This window comes from Penicillium verrucosum (genome assembly GCF_028828655.1).
Source record: "Penicillium verrucosum strain IBT 35672 chromosome Unknown utg000005l_segment0_segment0, whole genome shotgun sequence".
NCBI lineage: Eukaryota > Fungi > Ascomycota > Eurotiomycetes > Eurotiales > Aspergillaceae > Penicillium > Penicillium verrucosum.
The window spans coordinates 1,443,989-1,462,828 of record NW_026643214.1 but is presented as its reverse complement, the minus strand read 5'-3'; the positions used below and the strand labels follow the sequence as shown (position 1 = coordinate 1,462,828).

The 18,840-nt window shown below is 48.0% G+C and overlaps 6 protein-coding genes across 6 annotated transcripts; 2 read left to right on the top strand and 4 right to left on the bottom strand.

Annotated features, from left to right (window-relative positions):
* Nucleotides 1-147: 147 nt before the first annotated feature.
* On the top strand, nt 148-2,629 carry N7516_011427 (uncharacterized protein; the record flags this gene model as incomplete). The annotated part of the gene is made up of 6 exons (XM_057224145.1): nt 148-186; nt 288-437; nt 522-753; nt 828-1,585; nt 1,627-2,045; nt 2,098-2,629. 6 exons carry the CDS (start codon nt 148-150, stop codon nt 2,627-2,629), a joined length of 2,130 nt encoding a protein of 709 aa, XP_057069285.1.
* Nucleotides 2,630-2,660: 31 nt separating this feature from the next.
* On the bottom strand, nt 2,661-4,480 carry N7516_011426 (uncharacterized protein; the record flags this gene model as incomplete). The annotated part of the gene is made up of 2 exons (XM_057224144.1): nt 2,661-3,482; nt 3,545-4,480. 2 exons carry the CDS (start codon nt 4,478-4,480, stop codon nt 2,661-2,663), a joined length of 1,758 nt encoding a protein of 585 aa, XP_057069284.1.
* A 980-nt stretch (nt 4,481-5,460) lies between these two features.
* N7516_011425 (uncharacterized protein) lies at nt 5,461-7,564 on the bottom strand (the record flags this gene model as incomplete). Its single annotated transcript, XM_057224143.1, has 4 exons — nt 5,461-5,850; nt 5,924-7,263; nt 7,320-7,335; nt 7,394-7,564. The coding sequence occupies 4 exons, from the start codon at nt 7,562-7,564 to the stop codon at nt 5,461-5,463; spliced, it is 1,917 nt and encodes a 638-aa protein (XP_057069283.1).
* Nucleotides 7,565-8,919: 1,355 nt separating this feature from the next.
* Nucleotides 8,920-10,970, top strand: N7516_011424 (uncharacterized protein; the record flags this gene model as incomplete). Its single annotated transcript, XM_057224142.1, has 5 exons — nt 8,920-8,944; nt 9,082-9,217; nt 9,273-9,671; nt 9,729-9,810; nt 9,870-10,970. 5 exons carry the CDS (start codon nt 8,920-8,922, stop codon nt 10,968-10,970), a joined length of 1,743 nt encoding a protein of 580 aa, XP_057069282.1.
* Nucleotides 10,971-12,346: 1,376 nt separating this feature from the next.
* erg12 (mevalonate kinase) lies at nt 12,347-13,936 on the bottom strand (the record flags this gene model as incomplete). Its single annotated transcript, XM_057224141.1, has 1 exon — nt 12,347-13,936. One exon carries the CDS (start codon nt 13,934-13,936, stop codon nt 12,347-12,349), a length of 1,590 nt encoding a protein of 529 aa, XP_057069281.1.
* A 725-nt stretch (nt 13,937-14,661) lies between these two features.
* Nucleotides 14,662-18,667, bottom strand: N7516_011422 (putative cation chloride cotransporter; the record flags this gene model as incomplete). The annotated part of the gene is made up of 4 exons (XM_057224140.1): nt 14,662-17,229; nt 17,283-17,448; nt 17,500-18,091; nt 18,142-18,667. The coding sequence occupies 4 exons, from the start codon at nt 18,665-18,667 to the stop codon at nt 14,662-14,664; spliced, it is 3,852 nt and encodes a 1,283-aa protein (XP_057069280.1).
* Between the last annotated feature and the right edge of the window lie 173 nt (nt 18,668-18,840).

Genomic DNA, 18,840 nt, shown 5'->3' with positions numbered 1-18,840 from the left:
AATGCCTTAACGCCTCAACACCTTAACGCCTGAATCTTAGCCTCTCATATTGCCTCGGCCTACAATTGTTAATCATGATGGTTGGAGCCGCGCAGGGATTGCAATTCTGAGAACAGTTCTGGTGCTACTATACAATAATTTTGTATCATGGATGGGAACCCCAGCAATGGTATACGCCTTGCCAAGGTATAGACTTGCCCTCAGATGGGCCCATGGCCCCCATACATTGAGGGAACAACATTGAGGGAACAACTGTAATTGAAAGCTGACCTACATACACTATAAAGGCATGCAGTATATGCAGACGAAAGAAGGTCAAATGTGATGGGACTCGGCCAGTCTGTGTCCCCTGCAGAACATTCGACTTACCCTGCAAATACGAAGACACCGTGCGACGCAAGAAAAGCACAACCTGTATATTCTACTTTGCTTGTTGGGTCTTTAAAATTAACACATATTCACTCACTCACTGACTCACTCACAGCGGGGAAAATGTTCATGAGCTAGAGCAGCGCATTTAGTCTTTACAAGACGAATTGAATGAAGCACATGCGTCCAAGAGACGGCGACTGTTGACTCGTGACAAAGACACAGGCCCAGAGCATGTCCAACCCTCAGAAGCATCTGATTTAGAGTTGCTATCTCCGAGAAATGGCACCGCTCAAGCATTTTTCGAGACCCAGGCCGATCGAGACCATGGCGATGAAGGGTCATATACCATTAAAACTCCGAAAGGCGCAATGCGCTTTTTTGGTGAGAATTGGCTCACCGACTATCGTTCCTCAATGGTCACACGGATGGCTGCTGATTCTACCGACTACGCCCAGGTGCATCCTCTCATTTTTCGATCCTTTCCCCTGAGGGTGTGGGCTGGCTTGAAAGCAAGACGGGTAATAATGTATGGCGCCATGTCGTTCAGAGAAACAGCAGTCGATGGAGGCTAGCCGACTGGTATCCTCGAACTCTTCAAGATGATTTCCAAAGCAGATGCTCCCAACCATTACCATCGAAGGCGGTCATCTTAGATCTTGTCCATGAATATTTTGACACGTTCAACAAGGCCCTACCGCTCTTCGGGCCCGAAAGTTTTATGGCAATGGTCAGCAGACACTTCTCATGGAATCCTAACGAAAGTCCCTCATGGTGGGCTGCATTCAATATTGTCCTTGCCTTTGCATACATGCAAAGGGCAGAGAGTTCCGGTGCCAGCAGCGACGACTGGCAAGAATGCTTGGGTCATGTCAAAAACGCAATGAACGTGGTCACAGAGTTGTTCATGCGAACCTGCGATCTCCTTGCTGTTCAAGCGCTTCTTGGGCTGGCAATCTTCTTTCATGGCACGCCAAACCCACAACCTCTGTTCATGTTTGCCGCTGCAGCTGTACGTCTGTCACAATCTATTGGGTTGCACAAGTCCAACTACTTTGGTCTTCCGGCGTCCCAGATCGAAGAATGGAAAAGAGTCTTCTGGATAGCGTTCATTTTGGACGCCGACATCTGCCAGAGGACCGGCCGCCCTGCTGCCCAAGATACTCGCGATTACAGTACTTTGCTGTCTCATGAGAACCCACCTGATGGCTTAGGTGTAATGGAGATCGGACAATTCCACGGTCAATTTCTTCTCAGCACTCGCTCGATTTGCTGTCATCCAACGGAAAGTTTGCGATGCTCTATAGCACCGATGCATACAATAAGACTCAAGAACAGTTGATGAAAGATGTGAGGGGTTGCTTCAACGATCTTGAAGCATGGAACCGAAGTATCCCACCGATCCTCCGGTCCCGAAGAAACTTTTCGACCGACCACCATCTCTTCCTACCGAGCATCCTCAGACTTCACTTTGCATACCATTGTTGCTACGTCAATATCCACCGAGTCTGTCTACTTCCTCGGCGCTGGCCGACCGGCCTACAGAGTGAGCGGCTCAGCCCCCCGGGTCTGTCGAATGACCAAGAGAGATTAGTCCAACAATCAACGGAAGCAGCAAGAGCAGCGATCGAACTGATCAGTCAAGTCCGACGACACTACGGCCAAACCTTCGAATGGTAAGCTAATCTGATGTGTCGAACTTTTGCTAGTCGCTAATGTATCACCCAGGAGCATTGTTTACTTCCCAGGAGCAGCTTTGGTTGCATTGTTCTCCCAAATCCTCACTGATCCTTCGCGTCCTGACACTGAATCGGGTATTGCTATGATTCATGGGGTTGTCAGTTTCATATCAAGAGTCGCATCCCAAGAGCAAGATACATATTTGGACTATGTATTGGCATTGTGCACTGACTTCGAAAATGCAGTCAGGAAACAGTTTCATCGGGCCAGAAATCCCGAGCTAGAACCCACGATTGATGATCAACCAGTTGCCATTCGTCCGCAGGGGCAGATGTGCACGCAAGATGACTACTTGGCCCCGAACTCTTTCCCGGCTTTTTTCAATCCTTCCCAGGCGACTGAAAATAATGCCGACAACATCCAGTCTTCAAACTTGATATCTACAGATCAAGGTTCCTATACTACAGGGCCACCCGCTCCTCTTTCTTTGAACTGGCAAGATATGCTAGCAGTTGTTCCTCCGGCCTATGATTTTGGTGCATATGATTTATCTGAAAGCACTGGAGAGTTGGGAATTTGAATATAATGATCATGAAGTTATATCGTATATACTAATATGACAATCCAGAACGTCTCCCTGCGAGATGATCATGCCAAGTGATATTTTGATCATGATGGCAATTCGGAACAGGAGCATTCTTCCAAATAGGACTTGCGTCCTTGTCATTTAGTCGGGCCACGGGCCTCAACATATCCATCCGCCCCCATGGGCTATCTTCAAAGCTCATCATGAATGGAGAGTCTTGTGCAATATATTCCGGGAAAACCCGTTTCCATCCATCAATAACCTGGATCATAATCTCCGTGACGAACTGATCCGGAGACGAGCGTGCGAATTTGAACGTATCGAGAGTTTTTTCTACCACTTCAACGGGATAGAGGCCAACTTCAGGGTCCACCAGAATGACGTCCGCCGCCACAAGCGAGCTTACAACATGATACGAGCCACCTTTCTGGGCCCTATCCCGGATAGCCAACATTGTCGCCAAAGCACCAATAACGCCAGTAGTCATATCAGAGATTGGCAGCGGTGGAAGAACACTAGTTCCTTCATCGAATCCCAACGACTGACCCATCACGTATGAAGCACCCGATGCGGCATCCCCGATCTGCTGCCAACCCGGCCTTTCGGCAAATGGTCCAGATGGACCGTAGCAGTTTTCATCGACGTAGACAATGCCCTTGTTTCTTTTGGCTGCCACATCCAGCATGCTTTGCAGACCGAGTCCCTTCCGGTCTAGTGACCCGTACCGGAAGCCTTGGACAAACACATCTGCGTCGCTCACCAACTCCTTGAGTCGGGCCATGTCCTCCTCCTGTCCAATATCGAGATCGATCGTGCGTTTTCCGGCGTTGAGAGTTAATTGGAGGACCTATTGGACAGGCATGATCAGCTTTTTGTTTTGAGATAAAAAGGAAAGTCCATATCACTCACATTCAAATCTGCCAGTCTACTACAGTTGACTCGGATGACATCGGCACCAAACGATGCAAGGGTCACCCCAACAGTAGGACCAGCGATAATCCGCACCATCTCCACGACCTTGATCCCAGCCAGAGGCCGACGATCAGGAAGCTGAGGTAAGAGAACCGGAGGCGTCGATTTCGCATACGACTCACGCGTATAGTTCACGAGAGGGTGTTCCGCGAGCCGCTTCCCCATTTCAGTCTTCCTCCAGCCTTCAGGCGAATAGCAGATGCTCCCACATAATCCATGTCTCACATTGTGCATCTCAAGTTCATCGGGGCTCCATTTCTGCACATGTTCCCGAATATAGTCATATCCCTCCTGAAACGACTTCAATGGCACATCCATATTGATCCCCATCGAGCAGAGTGTCTTGCTTGCATCCAGCGACCCATGGAGTTGATACCACACCGCGGAGTCCTTGGTGGGATACAGTGCAGTGGCTCGACCAGCCAACGGACCGACCCCGAACCCCTTCTCAAAGTCCCTGTCGAAGATGTTCGGAAGTTCGCGGGCCCGTGCAAGAGTCGAGACATCTTTGCCATTGACAAATGCAGTAAACGTCGATGCAAGCCAGATTCCAGCATGATCGGTGTTTACAGTCACGCTGGCTTCTTTCGCTGGCTTTCCATCACGTAGCTCAAGGAGTTCGTTTCCAACTAACCCGCACATAGCATGCAGAGCTGCCGCCACGACGGGGGACTTCATCGGACCGGGGACCATAGGCTCCAGCCGGCCTTCGAAGCTAACAGTATCCCATAATACAGTGTCTTTTGTGAAACCGGGTGTTCGTGATGCCAGTAGTTCAAAGATTCGGCGGGAATCTTCCGGTACAGGGAGGACGATCTTGTCGATATAGGTTCCCGGTCCGTAGACCTCGTTTCCGGGGATAGTCTCATGCATTTTGGCTCGAAGACAAACAAAGGGGACAAAGAAAGTGACAATTACGATTATCAAGTGAATCTTCACGGTTCACGAAAATACACCGACGCAGATGGTCCCCCCTCCCCCCACATTTATATTGCAAGTTTACGACAAATTTTAAGCCTCGGGAGTAACAACACATCAACTTGTATTTTCTCCTACAACATTCATAGACATTATCCAAATCTTACCAACAATTGCGAGAAGATCCTACTCGTCCATAAATTGAGATATTTTCCCTGATTGGGTACGTTGTGATGTGATCGCCCGCAGCCAGCGCTTTGGAATACGCCAAAGGGGGGAATAAGCAAAAATTCCACGGGAATAATGTCGACAAAAGTCAGCCTCAATCACCAACAACCCTGAATTTGGTCTGAATTATGTCCCATCACTCTCATTTAATTGGCTCAATCAGTGGGGGGAAGTGATTACCGTGGGTTTTGCTTTTTCCTCAGCAGCAGAGGGGGTTCAACTTGGAAGAACCAGAATATCTTAGTAGAAGGAGTCAATTTCAATTATTTAGTTATATTCTATATTCTACGAGGATTTCATTTAAACTCAACGACTTAATGTCTGCCAATCCAAGTGATAGTAAATAATAATTGCTCTGGCTATCATGGTATGCAGAACGCCTAGATTAAACCAACAACCAACAGTACTAATGTACAAAAGGCGATCCTGCATATGAGATATCACGGGCGACTACCTGGTATGTTGCTTAGCAATATTGACCAAGGAAGTACTAACTGAGCGAAGAGGTCAACCTGGCGAATAATGCGCAGGCCTTCCAATGTGACGAACATCCCGGATACGATATATTTGCGTTGAAAGAATGAGAGAAATGCTAGTTGATGATGATGACTGGGATGAGCCGTTCTTGGTTGGGTGGAATTCCCGCACATTCATGCTGTGTGCACTTTGTGATATATCTTGAGATCTATGGGACATATGCATCTCATTCATGAGACTGCCAGAACAGCGACAGCCCAAGGATCCATGCTTATTGTATAATTCCCTTGTCCATTGAAGACACTGGTGGTGACAGTTTTGATTTGCACGTTGGAAGGCGTGTCGCCGTGATACTTGGGTCCAGAAAGCATCTCCAGTCTACCGGTTTTTGTTCCTGGTATACTCACCTTAACATTCTGATGCTCGTGACCATAATTTGCTAGCTTTAAGTAGTATTGTGAACCTGTCTTCGAGGCCACCCAGTAAACAGGTCCGAATCCTGCCGATGAGTGGACTGGAAGAATGGTGTCCCCCTTGTTGGATGCGAACATCTTTTGCACAAAATATGAAACTGTAGGTGTGATAGAGTCAGGAGCGGAATCAAACCCGTACAAGGTGGGCTATGAGTATAAAAAGGTGTGGTCAGCTATATTCCCAGTATTTCTCTCACGTCTTTTGCATAGATATTCTTACCGACCAAGTGACGAAATCAAAGTGCTGCATCAAGGGTGCATAAGCCACCATCTTGACAATATCACTGTTGCGCTCCATTCCGATCATGTATACAGCCTCACTGCAGCTGCCCTGCATGTAAGGCCAGTATACTCCTGTCTCTTCTGTAGTATTGCGACATCCGAACTCTCCAATCATCACTGACTGGTTCCGCGGCTGGTTATCAAACTGATCGAACAATTTGACAAAGTCGTCTGGTGCGCGATACAGATGCAGATCGATAATGACATTTTTGGGAAGGGGAGATGGCAGACATGAATAATTCCCATGGGAGGCAACAAGCGTGATGTGTGGGTATTTGTCGTGGATGGCCTTGTAGATTTGATTGAAACGATCCGGATAGGTGTCACAGCCACGGGTCAGGTCATCTTCGTTTCCAATTTCAATAAGATCAACCTTCCATGGATCTTTCCGACCGTTGCGGGCTCGCAGTTTGCCATAATGTGTCGAGGAGTCGCCAAAGAGATATTCCATCTCATTCATGGTATCTTCGACGAAAGGTTCAAGGTCTGGCCCGGAGAGGATGTCCCCATAGGACTTGCCTGACCACACAGCTAGGAGTGGCGCCATGTTCATGTCTTCACACCACCACAGATATTCGTCCAGGCCGAGGGCATCTGTGTTAGGGTAAAACCAGTCACTTTCTCTTCCTGGGCGGTCGACCACGGGTCCAATCGTGGTGTTCCACTTCCAGCGAGACTCAACTTGCAAGCCTTCGAGGTTGTTCCCACCGGGGAAACGGAGAAACGATGGATTAATCTCGTCCAGAAACAATGCAATGTCATCTCGCAACCCATTTTCTCTTCCTTTGAAAGTAGGAGGAAACAGCTGAATTAAGCCAAAGTTCAACGAGCTACCAGCAACTTTCGATCCATCAAAGGTCAAATGCCACTCATTGTCCCCTTTTGGTGTATAAGTAGTGTTGAACCTGGTTTTGAATTCCGTGAATTTTGAATCCGTACTGTTGACAGTCAAGTTGTGATCGGCATGTATCGAACCATCATGCGACCCAACAAGCTGCAGGTTGATGGTTCCCGAGTAGTTACCCATCATCCAGAATGAACAGTTGTATGTGGCGCCGGTGACTGGAATTCCTTTGTAACCGGTATTGGCAAAGCCAACATAGTCTTTAACCCCATTTGGTACTTCAACATTGAGCGAAGACGTAATTGCTTTGCTGACGGGTTTTGAGGTATCCTGGAAGATTGTCACATCTCCCACCGGAGCGTAGGCAGTCAGACCCAGACTAGTTCCTTGAAATCCATTGTTATGTAGCAATTGTCCGTGAATTCCACCATCACCTTAAAATAGTCAGTCGTGCTCGTAATGATCTCGACAGCAAATGCAAATCTCTTACCAGAGTGGTCCATTTCCTAACAATATTTAAAGCTTAGTGACATAGTTCGTGCATGGAGCTAGCATTTTGCTCACCTCAAACATAACTCCATATAGGAGCGGACTCGACTTGTTGCCACCCTCCCTTGCGACTGTCAGCCTGAGCGGAACAGTCGAACTATTCCCTTTGGCCAACGCGCCTGCTAAACATGTCGCCAAAGCAATAGATGTCGCGAGACCGGTGCCTGACACAGATATAGGCTTCATGACGACTCAGAACCTATAGGGAGAAATATAGCAAATAGTTGTAGAGGAGCGAAAAGAGTCGATAAAAAGCCATACTTTAGAAGGCTAAGGTTTTCGAAAAGTCGATGCCCCTGTTTTGGTCAGAGTGATTTACATGACTATGAGGTGTGATTCGTTCGTTTGAACCTGGCCTGACAGGTGTTCTCCACAGAGGCATCATGGACCCTGAATGGACACCGCATGTGAATCATCATGTCTAAGGAGGAGTCATAAACAGCTTGGATCTACTGACATGGCGACATATAGGAAGGCGGGTTTCCAATCACCACAACCATATTTTGAACATCTTTGTTGGATCATGCTGTTAAATTTCTTGTGCACCTCGATTTGTCTTGCACCATGCATTGTGCATTGGTGTGTGTTGAGTATATTGAGAGTTGAGAGAAGTCATGACGTCGGATACTTCCGAGGTCGGATCGGGACCTCGGGATATTGGTTTGTTTGAAGGTAACCCCTTGAATATCCGTGATTTATGGCTAAAAGGATATTGATATCGAAATTCAGCTGATGGTGCACGAGGCTATACGGTATACGAAGACGTATAGGGGCCCGGGGTCAAAACCTCTTTTGGGAGGGGTTTATGCCTGAATGCCTTAATTTCGAACGACAGAAAAATTAAAATACCTGAATTACTATTACATGCGCCTTAGTAATCCAAGTACCCTGATTCTGCTGCAAGTCCAAAAAATGAAGCTTTTGACCTCCATACAAATCAGGTATCTTCATTTTTTGGATATACATTCAATTCGGATTTACCTCAGATTCAATTCAGATATAATTCAGTTTCAATTCAGTTTCAATTTACTTTAGAAGTCCCTATAGAGATACCTGAATTTGTATGGTGTACAAAAGCTCCATTTTTTGGACTTGCAACCGCTAGGAAATATAGAGATACCTAGATTTGTATGGTGGCCAAAGGCGTATACAACATAACTATGTAGCAGTAGTTAACTATAACTAACTAGTTATGTTGGCAAGTGTACTGTGTACCGTACAAAGTGACAAAGTGCATCCGCATTTGGCCTTAAGATTCAGTCGACAACATTTCTTCCTGTATAGGCCTATGCAGCAAATTGATTCTTCCTGCTTTCCAATTCTATCACTTCTGATAACAAAAAAAAAAGAACAAAAAGAGAAAGTTGACCAAAGAAGAGACCAAAAGAAACCTTTTGTCCAAAAAGAAAGGCGGTGTCTGATCTGCCACCCCACATGTTGTACATAAAAATGTTTCCCAATCGGGATTAGCTTTCTTTCTCTCTCTCTTACCTTACCTTCCATCAACATTCCTATCCAGATTCGACCCTCGACGTGCTAAGATGAAGTACATTGTGGTATCTGGAGGTGAGTTCAACAGTGATCTACCAGACCCTTGAAAGTGGCTCTGCAGTTAGCCGTGGAGAAAAGCGGGGCAGTCTCCATATTTCACGTTTAGCGTGAGGTATACGGTCCCCGAAGATATAAGACACTGACATTTTTAGGTGTCATCTCTGGAGCAGGGAAGGGCATCGTCGCTTCGAGCGCAGGCCTACTGCTCCAAAGCAAAGGGTTTATCGTCACCACTATCAAGATAGACCCCTACATCAACATCGATTCGGGGACTACGAGCCCACTTCAGTAAGTCTCACCAATTTGATACAGCTTCTGCAGGCCCACGTCCTAACCGACCTAGCCATGGAGAGATCTATGTTACGGATGATGGTGGTGAGATAAATCTTGACCTTGGCAACTTCGAGCGTTACTTTTCAATCACTCTGAAGCATTGCCATAACATCACAACTGGGAAGATCTATCGAGACATCATCTCGAAGGAACGGGCCGGTGATTACTTAGGCAAAACTGTTCAAGTCGTGCCTCATGTTACCAACGCCATCCAGGAATACATCCAACGGACAGCGAAGATACCCGTGGACAAGTCCCAAGCCGAGCCTGATGTGTGTATTATTGAGCTCGGTGGTACCGTGGGCGATATTGAGAGTTCACCCTTTGTCTACGCTCTTGCTCAGCTTCGGAAGAGGGTCGGCAAAGAAAATCTCGTTCAAATCCACGTAGCTTATGTCCCTGTCATACCGTGAGCTTTTCTTGTTTCAAGCGAGGAAAATATCGCTGTGAGCTAACATCAGGCTAGGCCGGGAGCCGGTGAGCAAAAGACAAAACCGACTCAAAGGTCCATTTCTGATGTTCGGAGTGCTGGATTGAGCCCACTTCTTGTATGCTACCACTCTATGCTTATATACATAATGTGTTCTGAGCTAATCTATAAAAAAAGGTCGCCTGCCGTTGCGAGGTGCCATTGGATCCAGGCACCATCCAGAAAATCGCCAATATGTGCTCAATGGAACCGGAGCAGGTCATTTCCGTACACGACGGATCAACTACATATCACGTACCTCTTCTCCTCGAGAAACAGAATCTGCTCGGCATCCTCTGCGAGTATCTCGAACTTCCACTTGATCGAACACCAACCCGACGCACGGAAGAAGGCAAGCGCATGTGGAATGACTGGGTCTATCTTGTTCGAAGTCAAGATACTATCACCGACACAGTCCCAATCGCCCTTGTGGGGAAATACACCTCTAATAAAGATGCCTACCTCAGTGTTTCCAAGTCCATCGAACACGCAGCCATGTACTGCCACAAGAAAGTCAGAATCATATTGATTGACGCCGCGCATCTCGAGGATGAGACCTATCAGAACTCCGCAGTCAAGTATCACAAAGCCTGGCATGATCTCTGTAGCGTCAAGGGTATTATCGTGCCTGGTGGATTTGGCACTCGCGCCACCGACGGGATAATCAAAGCAATCACATGGGCAAGGGTTAATAAAAAGCCATTTCTGGGTATATGCCTTGGCATGCAGCTCGTAGTGGTTGAATATGCCCGCCACGTCATGGATATCCCGGATGCTGGAAGCCAAGAGCTCCACCCAGAATCCAAGAACCATGTGGTCATTTACATGCCGGAACACAATCAAGAGAAGGGCCGTGACGCCATGCGTCTAGGCAAGCATCCATGTATCTTCAAGGAAGGTACCGAGTGGTCGAAGCTGCGATCGTTGTATGACCCCACAATTTCCCAGATTGAGGAGCGGCATCGAAACCAGTACGAAATCAACCCGGACATCGTTGAGAGGCTTGATATGGCCGGTCTTGCTGTTGTTGGCAAAGATACTACCGGTACGCGTATCGAGATTGTCGAGATCCGTGATCATCCCTTCTTTATCGGTGTGCAGTTCCACCCTGAGTACTTGAGCCGTGTGTTACGGCCGAGCAGAGTCTTTCTCGGGCTATTTGCTGCTGCTGCGGAATGCTTAGAGAAGATTCCTATGGCATTGCAGCAGGGCCAGCGAAGCCTTGTGGGAGAATATTAAGAATCGATGAGCAACCTTGGAAGCTTCCAAGCTCCTAGGGTCTTCTCATTGGGTAGTCTCGTTGATTTGATCATCTAGCGCCATTCTAGGGTTGTATTGGCAGCTTGGAAATCAGATAGTTCAAGTTAAATGTGAGCCAAATTCATCAAAGTTCAAAGGTCTGGATGAAGGAGTTTCAAACACTGATCACCCATACCGGGAAACCTGGAGCAAACTGTACACTCTGAAAAGGTCTGCTGTAGGATGTACTGGAAATGGAATGTCGATGGACGGCTTCTGAAAGGCGTCCATAGTAGGAGGGAAAAGGACGGACTGAGCTTTGTGTTGGCAATAGTCAGACGAAGAACTTCTTTGTAAATTAAAAAAAAGTAAAAAAAAAAAAAAGTAAACAAGATCCTTCGGTCATCGTCTATAGCTACACAATGATTGATATTGTAGGTTCCCTAAATTTCTATGGTCCAACCAATGCAAGTCAATGATCTCCACAACCGCATTGTGAGTATATCCGTTTACCACAAGAAACCAACTGAGCCAATTGTCTCTCAGCAAGAGCACCAGTACTTCATTTGGTAGAGCGTGCGATTGCAATATCAGCATTCATCGCAAGGTAGGCTTTCATTTTTTTTTTTTTTGCCTTTTCGCTTCTGTTCCCCTGGATTACAACTATGGACTAACTAACTACTCGCTCATAAATCGTCCCAAAAGTACATGCACCAAGCAAAGGTTAAAGGTTGGTTTCATCAAAATGAAGCTATTCCCAGTCACTCTACTGCCCTCTGTGGGGGTGAAGCATGCATCTGGGGGCATGTATCACTTCGGGGTGGGATCTCTACTTGTCTATGTGCGGGAAAAAGAAGCAAGTTCTACCGAATAGTATTATGTGATTGATGTATTTTTGAGAATCCGAACCGATCTAGGGGAGCAGTCCTTCCACAGCCATGTCGTCAATTTAATTCATGCAAAGAGAAAGCCCGGAACGAAGGTTGCAGAAACCGAGAAGTGAGAGCAAGGACAACAAACAGAATCAGAATCAGAACCAAAATCCGAACAGGTATGGAGACGAACGCAAATGCATTCGTCAAGTCCACGACAAAACCCAACAAGATAGACAGACCATTAGGGTTGATGCCGAGAATGAAACGAAAAAGGAAAAGAAGTGGGTGTATAATGCATATATGGTGGATAAGGATAATGTGTACAGAGAATGGGAGATGAATGGGTAAAAAGAAGGTCAAATCAAAACCAAGACAGAACAAAAGTCTTGTCCTGAATGACTTTCCCAAATTGGGCCGCAGAAGGTGGTGATTCAGGGTAGGAGGAAAAGAAAGAAGTCGGGATTGGTATCACCACTGCGTTGCAAGGCCAAGACAAGCGGCTTAATTGGTAGCTCGCTTCCAGAACTTCCAGCCTTCTCTCCTCTCCTCGACCCCGACACCAACAAGACGCTCAATACCTTCAGGGCCCTCGGCATTTTCGAACTTCTGTTGATCGATCTCCTCACCGCCCTCTTCGTCCGAGCCATTACGCAGGACGGCCGGGTAGAGAACACCAACACCGTCACCGCCGAGGGTAACCTCGTACGTAGCGAAACCCTCCTCCTCGAACTTCTGTTCGAGGTCCTGCTTGATTTCGGCCTTCGCATTAGGTCGGAGGAGGGTAATCGCACATCCGCCACCGCCTGCACCGGTCAGCTTTGTCCAACCGATGTCGGCGTAATCGACAAGTTCACGAATGCGTTCGAGACGGGGGTGAGAGACGCCTAGGGAGACAAGGAAGCCGTGGTTGATCCGGATTAGGGTTCCAAAGTGGGCGAGGGTAGCCTCAGAGATGCCCTCGAAACTAGGGTCCTCGATCAAACGTTGTGCAGAGCATGTCACTTGATCGATGCCGTTAAGTATTGACTCCGTCACGATGGGATGGGCATTTCTTAGGGCTGCGACTTTATCGACTTCTGTCTTTGTGGAACGCGCTTGTTGGGTGTTGACAAGTAGGAGGGGAAGTTCGGGGAAAGTGGGCACCGAGACGACCGTTGGAGGCTTCGAGTAATCATCGCGCCGGAAAATCACAGCCTTGCCGCCTGCGGCCACTGTGTTATCCACGCCGCTCGGATTACCATGGATACACAGCTCTCCAACGAATGCCCAGCGGTTGATACGCTCGATCTGTGTCTCTGCCTCCTCCGGTGGCTGGTCTGGGTGGGGCCCGGCGAGTGTACGGATTTGAAGAAGTAGCGCAGAACTAATGCAGACGCAAACACTAGCACTACTACCTAGGCCAGCTCCAGTGGGGATGGTAGATCGAAGGGTGTAGATAGCGCCTGGGCTTTGCGGGGAGCCTAGAGAGAGGAAGAGGTAGAGGAAGGAGGATGCGGAGCGGATGTGGATGTTGCGTTGCTCCTCTGGAAGGCCCTTGGAGACGCCCTGGAGGTGTGGTTCGATTGCGTCGACAAGTTCGGGGTCGAGTTCGGTGACAAGGCTGTAGTAAAACTTCTTTTTCGAGGGTTCGTGAAACTTGTCCCAGGGTAGGGTGTCAATATCCCAAGTGTGACTAAGACCCAAATCCCGGAAGTTCAATGTTATCGTACGCTGTGATTTAGAGAGGGTGGTGACGAGAAGGTAGGAGCGAAGAGAGATAGCCGCAGCCATGGCAGCCTTGCCGTGAACCACAGCATGCTCGCCAAAGACGATCACCTTACCCGGCGCAGATACCATAAAAGTGGGTGCCATAGGCGAAGAGGCCTTACGGGTCATTATCGGCCGCTTGGATTCCCTGGCGATCACTTCGTGTGTTTCTGAGGCGGAGGAGACGGAGGCGCTGTCGGAATCGTCCAGGACAGAGTTTCCATTCACACCTTTCGGGTGAATAGGGAGGACTTTGACCGTACTTTCCGGATGAAAGTCGACTGTACGACGTGAAACGGGGTTTGTACCCATACCGTTCAATGGGCGGGTGACATTCTCGGTCATGACAGGCTTGGAATTCGAGGGACAAAGGGGGGGGTGTAAGGTTGGATTAGGAATTAAACAGATAGAAATAGACAATAATCCAAGGAATTGAAGAAGGTGAAGAAAGTAAAGAAGGTGAAGAAAGTAAAGAAGGTGAAGAAAGTAAAGAAGGTGAAGAAGGTAAAGAAGGTAAAGAAGGTAAAAGAATGAGTATAATAGTCCAAATCGCCCAATAGCCAAGAGACGTGGAGTAAAGTCGAAAAGTTGGGGGAGGAAGTGCTCGAAGCTACTGGGTAGACCAGGGAACGAGAGAGAGGAATTATCCAATCACAGCCACAACAATATTAATTGGTCAGATTCATTTTTTGTCTATTTCCTTATTAGGTCTTAAGGGTATACTTCTATATCTTTACAACTCGGGTTATTTCTTAATCTGTTACCTACCTAGGTAGGTATATATTGTACAATAATACAATAATCCTAGGTGCAGAGATTTTGTGGCGTGCAGTAGCGCCGGGATGATCGTCTCTATGCCTTTGTATCGGGCATTTACACCTACACTACATAGGTATGTAACTAGTCATTTACAGCCAAGATATGTTGTAGTCAAATATAAAATCTATACCTAGCTAGAATATATGCATGAGTATCATTGCTGTCAAATACATACTTCCACAAACCCGAAAAAAAAAAAGAGAAAAATATCTCTTATGTACAGTGCTGTAGAATTCGCAGTCATCAATTCATCACAAGTTCATCGTCACAGTCATGCTGTTACTGTGCACCAGCAGACACGGCGGTAAGCCGTTCCACAGGACATCTAGGTCGCTCAAATAAGACGCACTGTCTTCCGCGCTAAGTGAAGTTCCCTCCACTGGAGACGGCAGAGTCGTGAATATAACAGCAGTATCCCCACTCTGCTGGACCATCAACTCATTCAGAATCAAATGCTGTGCTCGACTAGGGAGATCATTGAAAGATAATGCAACCGACGCTACACCAGGGTATCCTGTTGCAGGTGTATTGCTGTGGGCACCGGGGGATGGGGATGTGGGAGACACCGCAGATGGACGACGAGCATAAATAGAATCTAGCTTGTTTGCAAATCGGGGTGGTGAGTTTTGCGTCGCAAACATGATAGATGGTCCATTGCCCTCCTCGGCTTCGGTGATCACTTTGGCTTCGGGGATGGGGGAGGAGCTGAACCGATTGCTGGATGCAGAACGGCTCATGGGGGGCCGTAGACCGAGAGGGTTGCTTTTCGGGGAGGCATCGTCGCCAGTCTCAATGATGGATGGGATTAGTTGAGAGGATGAGGTTTCCTCTACTTGAGAGCTCGCACGCACTGGTGTGCTCGGGGAGTCTGCGGTAGGGCTGCAGTCATCGGTCTTGGCCCGTCCAAGGAGCCTCGAAGAGCCGGAAACGGGTACAGCTTCGTTTCGAGCATTGACTATGTCTTCTCCACCGTCCTCTGGTTCTGGATCGCTGACATACGCCTCCAGGTCACTGTCTTCGCTCTCATTCGCACTATCGGAGCTGTCGTAGTCGACGAACGCATCTAGCAAGCGATGCGTTTGCATACCGAGGTTCACTCCTCCTAAAGCCCGGAAGCTGGAGACAGATCGTCGGCGACGAGTGGACTGTATCAGTTTCCTCAACCCAGTCACTCTATGGTGTAAAGGTCTGGCTCCACTGTCTTGACTCGATGGTCTTTGTAACGTATAAGGCTTATCAAGATGAAGACTGTCGCTGGTCCTGTCCGAATCGGGTTCTTGACTTAGGGAACGAGCTTGTAAGACACCTTGCCACCAGTCCTCCCCCTGTAGAGCAGAATTAACCCTCTCTCGGGTAGCAGCTGTGACCGAGGCATCATCATTGACGATAGTTTGATAAGTCTGGAGATCACCACAAGCAAGCCAGAAAACCAAGACTTCGGCCTCAATCCGTAATTTATCCAGGAGAGCCTCAACCCGCCCTCTTTCATCTTCCACATCGGTCTCGTACTCCACGAACACCGCAACTCGGATTTTGTATGTCTTCTTCCACGAAGGAACAGTGTTGAGAATACAACCGAGTTGAAGGATCAAAGTGTACGTGTCAAAATTAGTGGTCAGCACGTTTTGCTTGCTTTCATTATCAGCCCCCAGCTCGGCGGACATTTGGATCGGCCACAGATCAATATACTTCTTAGTGTGGCGACCGCGGTGGTCTGGTAGCTCTAGATCCTCAAATCCCTTAGCTACGGCAACATTGATCCGAAGCTTGAACAAGAGATCTTCGAGGATCGTGACATAACTCTGTCCGCTCATAGGCGGATTTGCCGACCCAGACCCGGTGGAATCCTCGGCGTGCGTGCTCGAGTGGACCGAGTGGCGTCTAGTTCTCGATTCTCTGCGACCACTGTTCAAGGAGAAGGTTTCAACGAGCGAGTGGTCCGATCGGAATTGGTCGATCACAACGATGTTAGGCCTCATGCCGCCTAGTCCGGAATTTAAGACAATATTTCGCATACCCCATTCTGCAGCGGGCGAAACGGAAATGTTGACGAAAGCTTTGATCTTGGAATACTCGACAAATTTTGTCCATGCTGTCTGTTGGCGACGTGCTTCGGGGACAGCTGCTGAAAAGTCATCGGTCACGAGAACATGAGCTAGTACAAACAGAGATCCTTTCTTCAACGAGTTGCAGAAGGAGACCATTTTGTATTGTTTGTCGAGATCACTGACAAAAAGCAGGATCTGAGGACGCCAGAACTTGACGTGCTCCTGACGCAGGCGAAGCAAGTATTTTCGCACTTGATGATATATCAGACTTTGACTGACATCACCCCAGGGCTTAGGAGGCGAGGTATAATGGATCAGCAGGAAGAGAATCACCAGGATACCTACACATCCTGTAGCGTAAACACCGTCCACAAAAAACATGCTAATCCCACTGACGAGCGTTCCAGCCGCTGCAGTCTGCCAATTGAAGTAGTGGAACGACGGTCGAAAGTTAGGTGCAGAGCCAATTTTCAAGAGGAAACACGCGAGATTCGTCACGAGGAAAGTCATCAAGTAGGTCATAGTAACAAAAGACGCAATTCGATTGATGTCGAAGAGCATCGTGACCTGGGCGAACACAAAAGTTATGATGATGGCATATACGGGATCGTCGGTTTTCTGTGCGCCTTGGGCAAAGATTCCTATGCCAGGCAAGAGGCTATCTCGCGCAATGGCTTGAAGAAGCTTGGCAGATCCAATCACACCCATCAGGGCAGAAAAGAAACTGGTTGCGAACTCTCCTAAAAGGATCACACTATCAGAGGCATTTACCTACACCCAGTTAGAGCGTGCTTGTAGTTTTCCTCTCTTCAAGAAGAACTTACGATTTGTATCACATTCACGTTGTTATAGAAAGACTCCCGGGTCACCGAGGCCGCCATCGCAAGGATGACAAGCCCATAGGCGACAAAAGTCAAAGCCAAACCCGAGAGTGTACCCTTAGGAATAGCCTTGCTCGGGTTCTTCAAGTCACCGGACATACTTGCACCTCTGGTGGCCAATTAGTGAATTGGAATTGAAAGTCTGCTGTCAGCAACTTACGCGAAGATACCGCCTGTGGCAGGAAATAGAATGCCAAAGAGGTCCTGGAAGTTCTCTCGTCCTTTTATTTGGCTCCCTGCAGCGCCCTTAGTTAGATGAGGTTTGAGATTTCCCATCAAAGTTTTCAAACGAAGTCCTGTGAATTCAACGCCCAGGCGAGGGATTGGGAAAGGCTTCATAAAAACCGCAGATAGCGGTATACTGAAGGTTGCCACGAGTAGTATGACCAAAAGCCCATTACTTGCCCTCGCAAATATGGAACTTCCTGCCAAGCAAATACCCGTGCAAAATACCAGTATAATAGTTCCCCATAAGTACTGCCACCAAAAGCCTTCCTCCAGGAAGTTGGCCCAGTCCCCAGACTGCACACCAAAGTTCTGGGTAAAACAGTCCACTAAGCCAACAGCATTCATCCCGGTGTTGAAAACGTAGCCAAGATAGAATACAATGCCGATGGAGCCACCAAATTCGGGGCCCAGAGATCTAGAAATAAGGTAGTATGCACCACCTCCTCGGACCGTCCCGTTGGTTGCAATTGCGGACAGAGACATCGTTGTCACGAGGTTGATTGTGTATGATACGAGTAGCAGACCTTTCATGTATCAGACGTGGGATCCTGGCTTGGTGAGGACGGATGCTCACCTAATATGCCCAATACACCAGCTTGTCCCAAGATGAATCCGAACCGGAGGAACATAAGAATGCTCAAGACATTCAATGTCGTTGGGACAAAGACACCAGAAAATGTACCAAGCTTCTTCGGCTCATCTACCGATCGGGATCGATGTCCACTCTTGTCCTTCTTATCGGCGCGGACGTCGCGGAGAGGATTCGCAGACAGGTACACGTTTTGTGAAGTGGTGTCTCCACCGGTTTCCTGTTCTTGATCATGTTCCCCTCGACTATGCCACCACTGAGAAAGGCCCCGGAAGTAATGTACGGGTGAGGAATGGCGTTGGTCATCGGTTGGTTCTGACGAATTCACGGGCTCATACGGACGGGCCCATCGAGTCGGTGGCCAGGGTAGTAGGCTGGTACGTTCGTCGGAGATAACATGCGCCGAGTCTCCTGGGTCGAGACGTGAGACATCCTCTTGAGCGGTCCGAGTCGCGAAAGCTGGGCGTCGCCGAGACAAAGAGTCGGAGGATTCTCCGACTCGTTTCGCCATATCAGTTGCAAGAGTTATGGTACGAACATGGGGATATAAACAACAAAGCAATTTAGATAACAGAAGCTAATAGTCTCAGCAAGACCATTGAGTCTGCAGAAAGTCGGCGCTAATATTAAATGAACCGAAAAAGAAAAACAAGCTGTATCAGTACATGACGTTGGTGGGTGCAA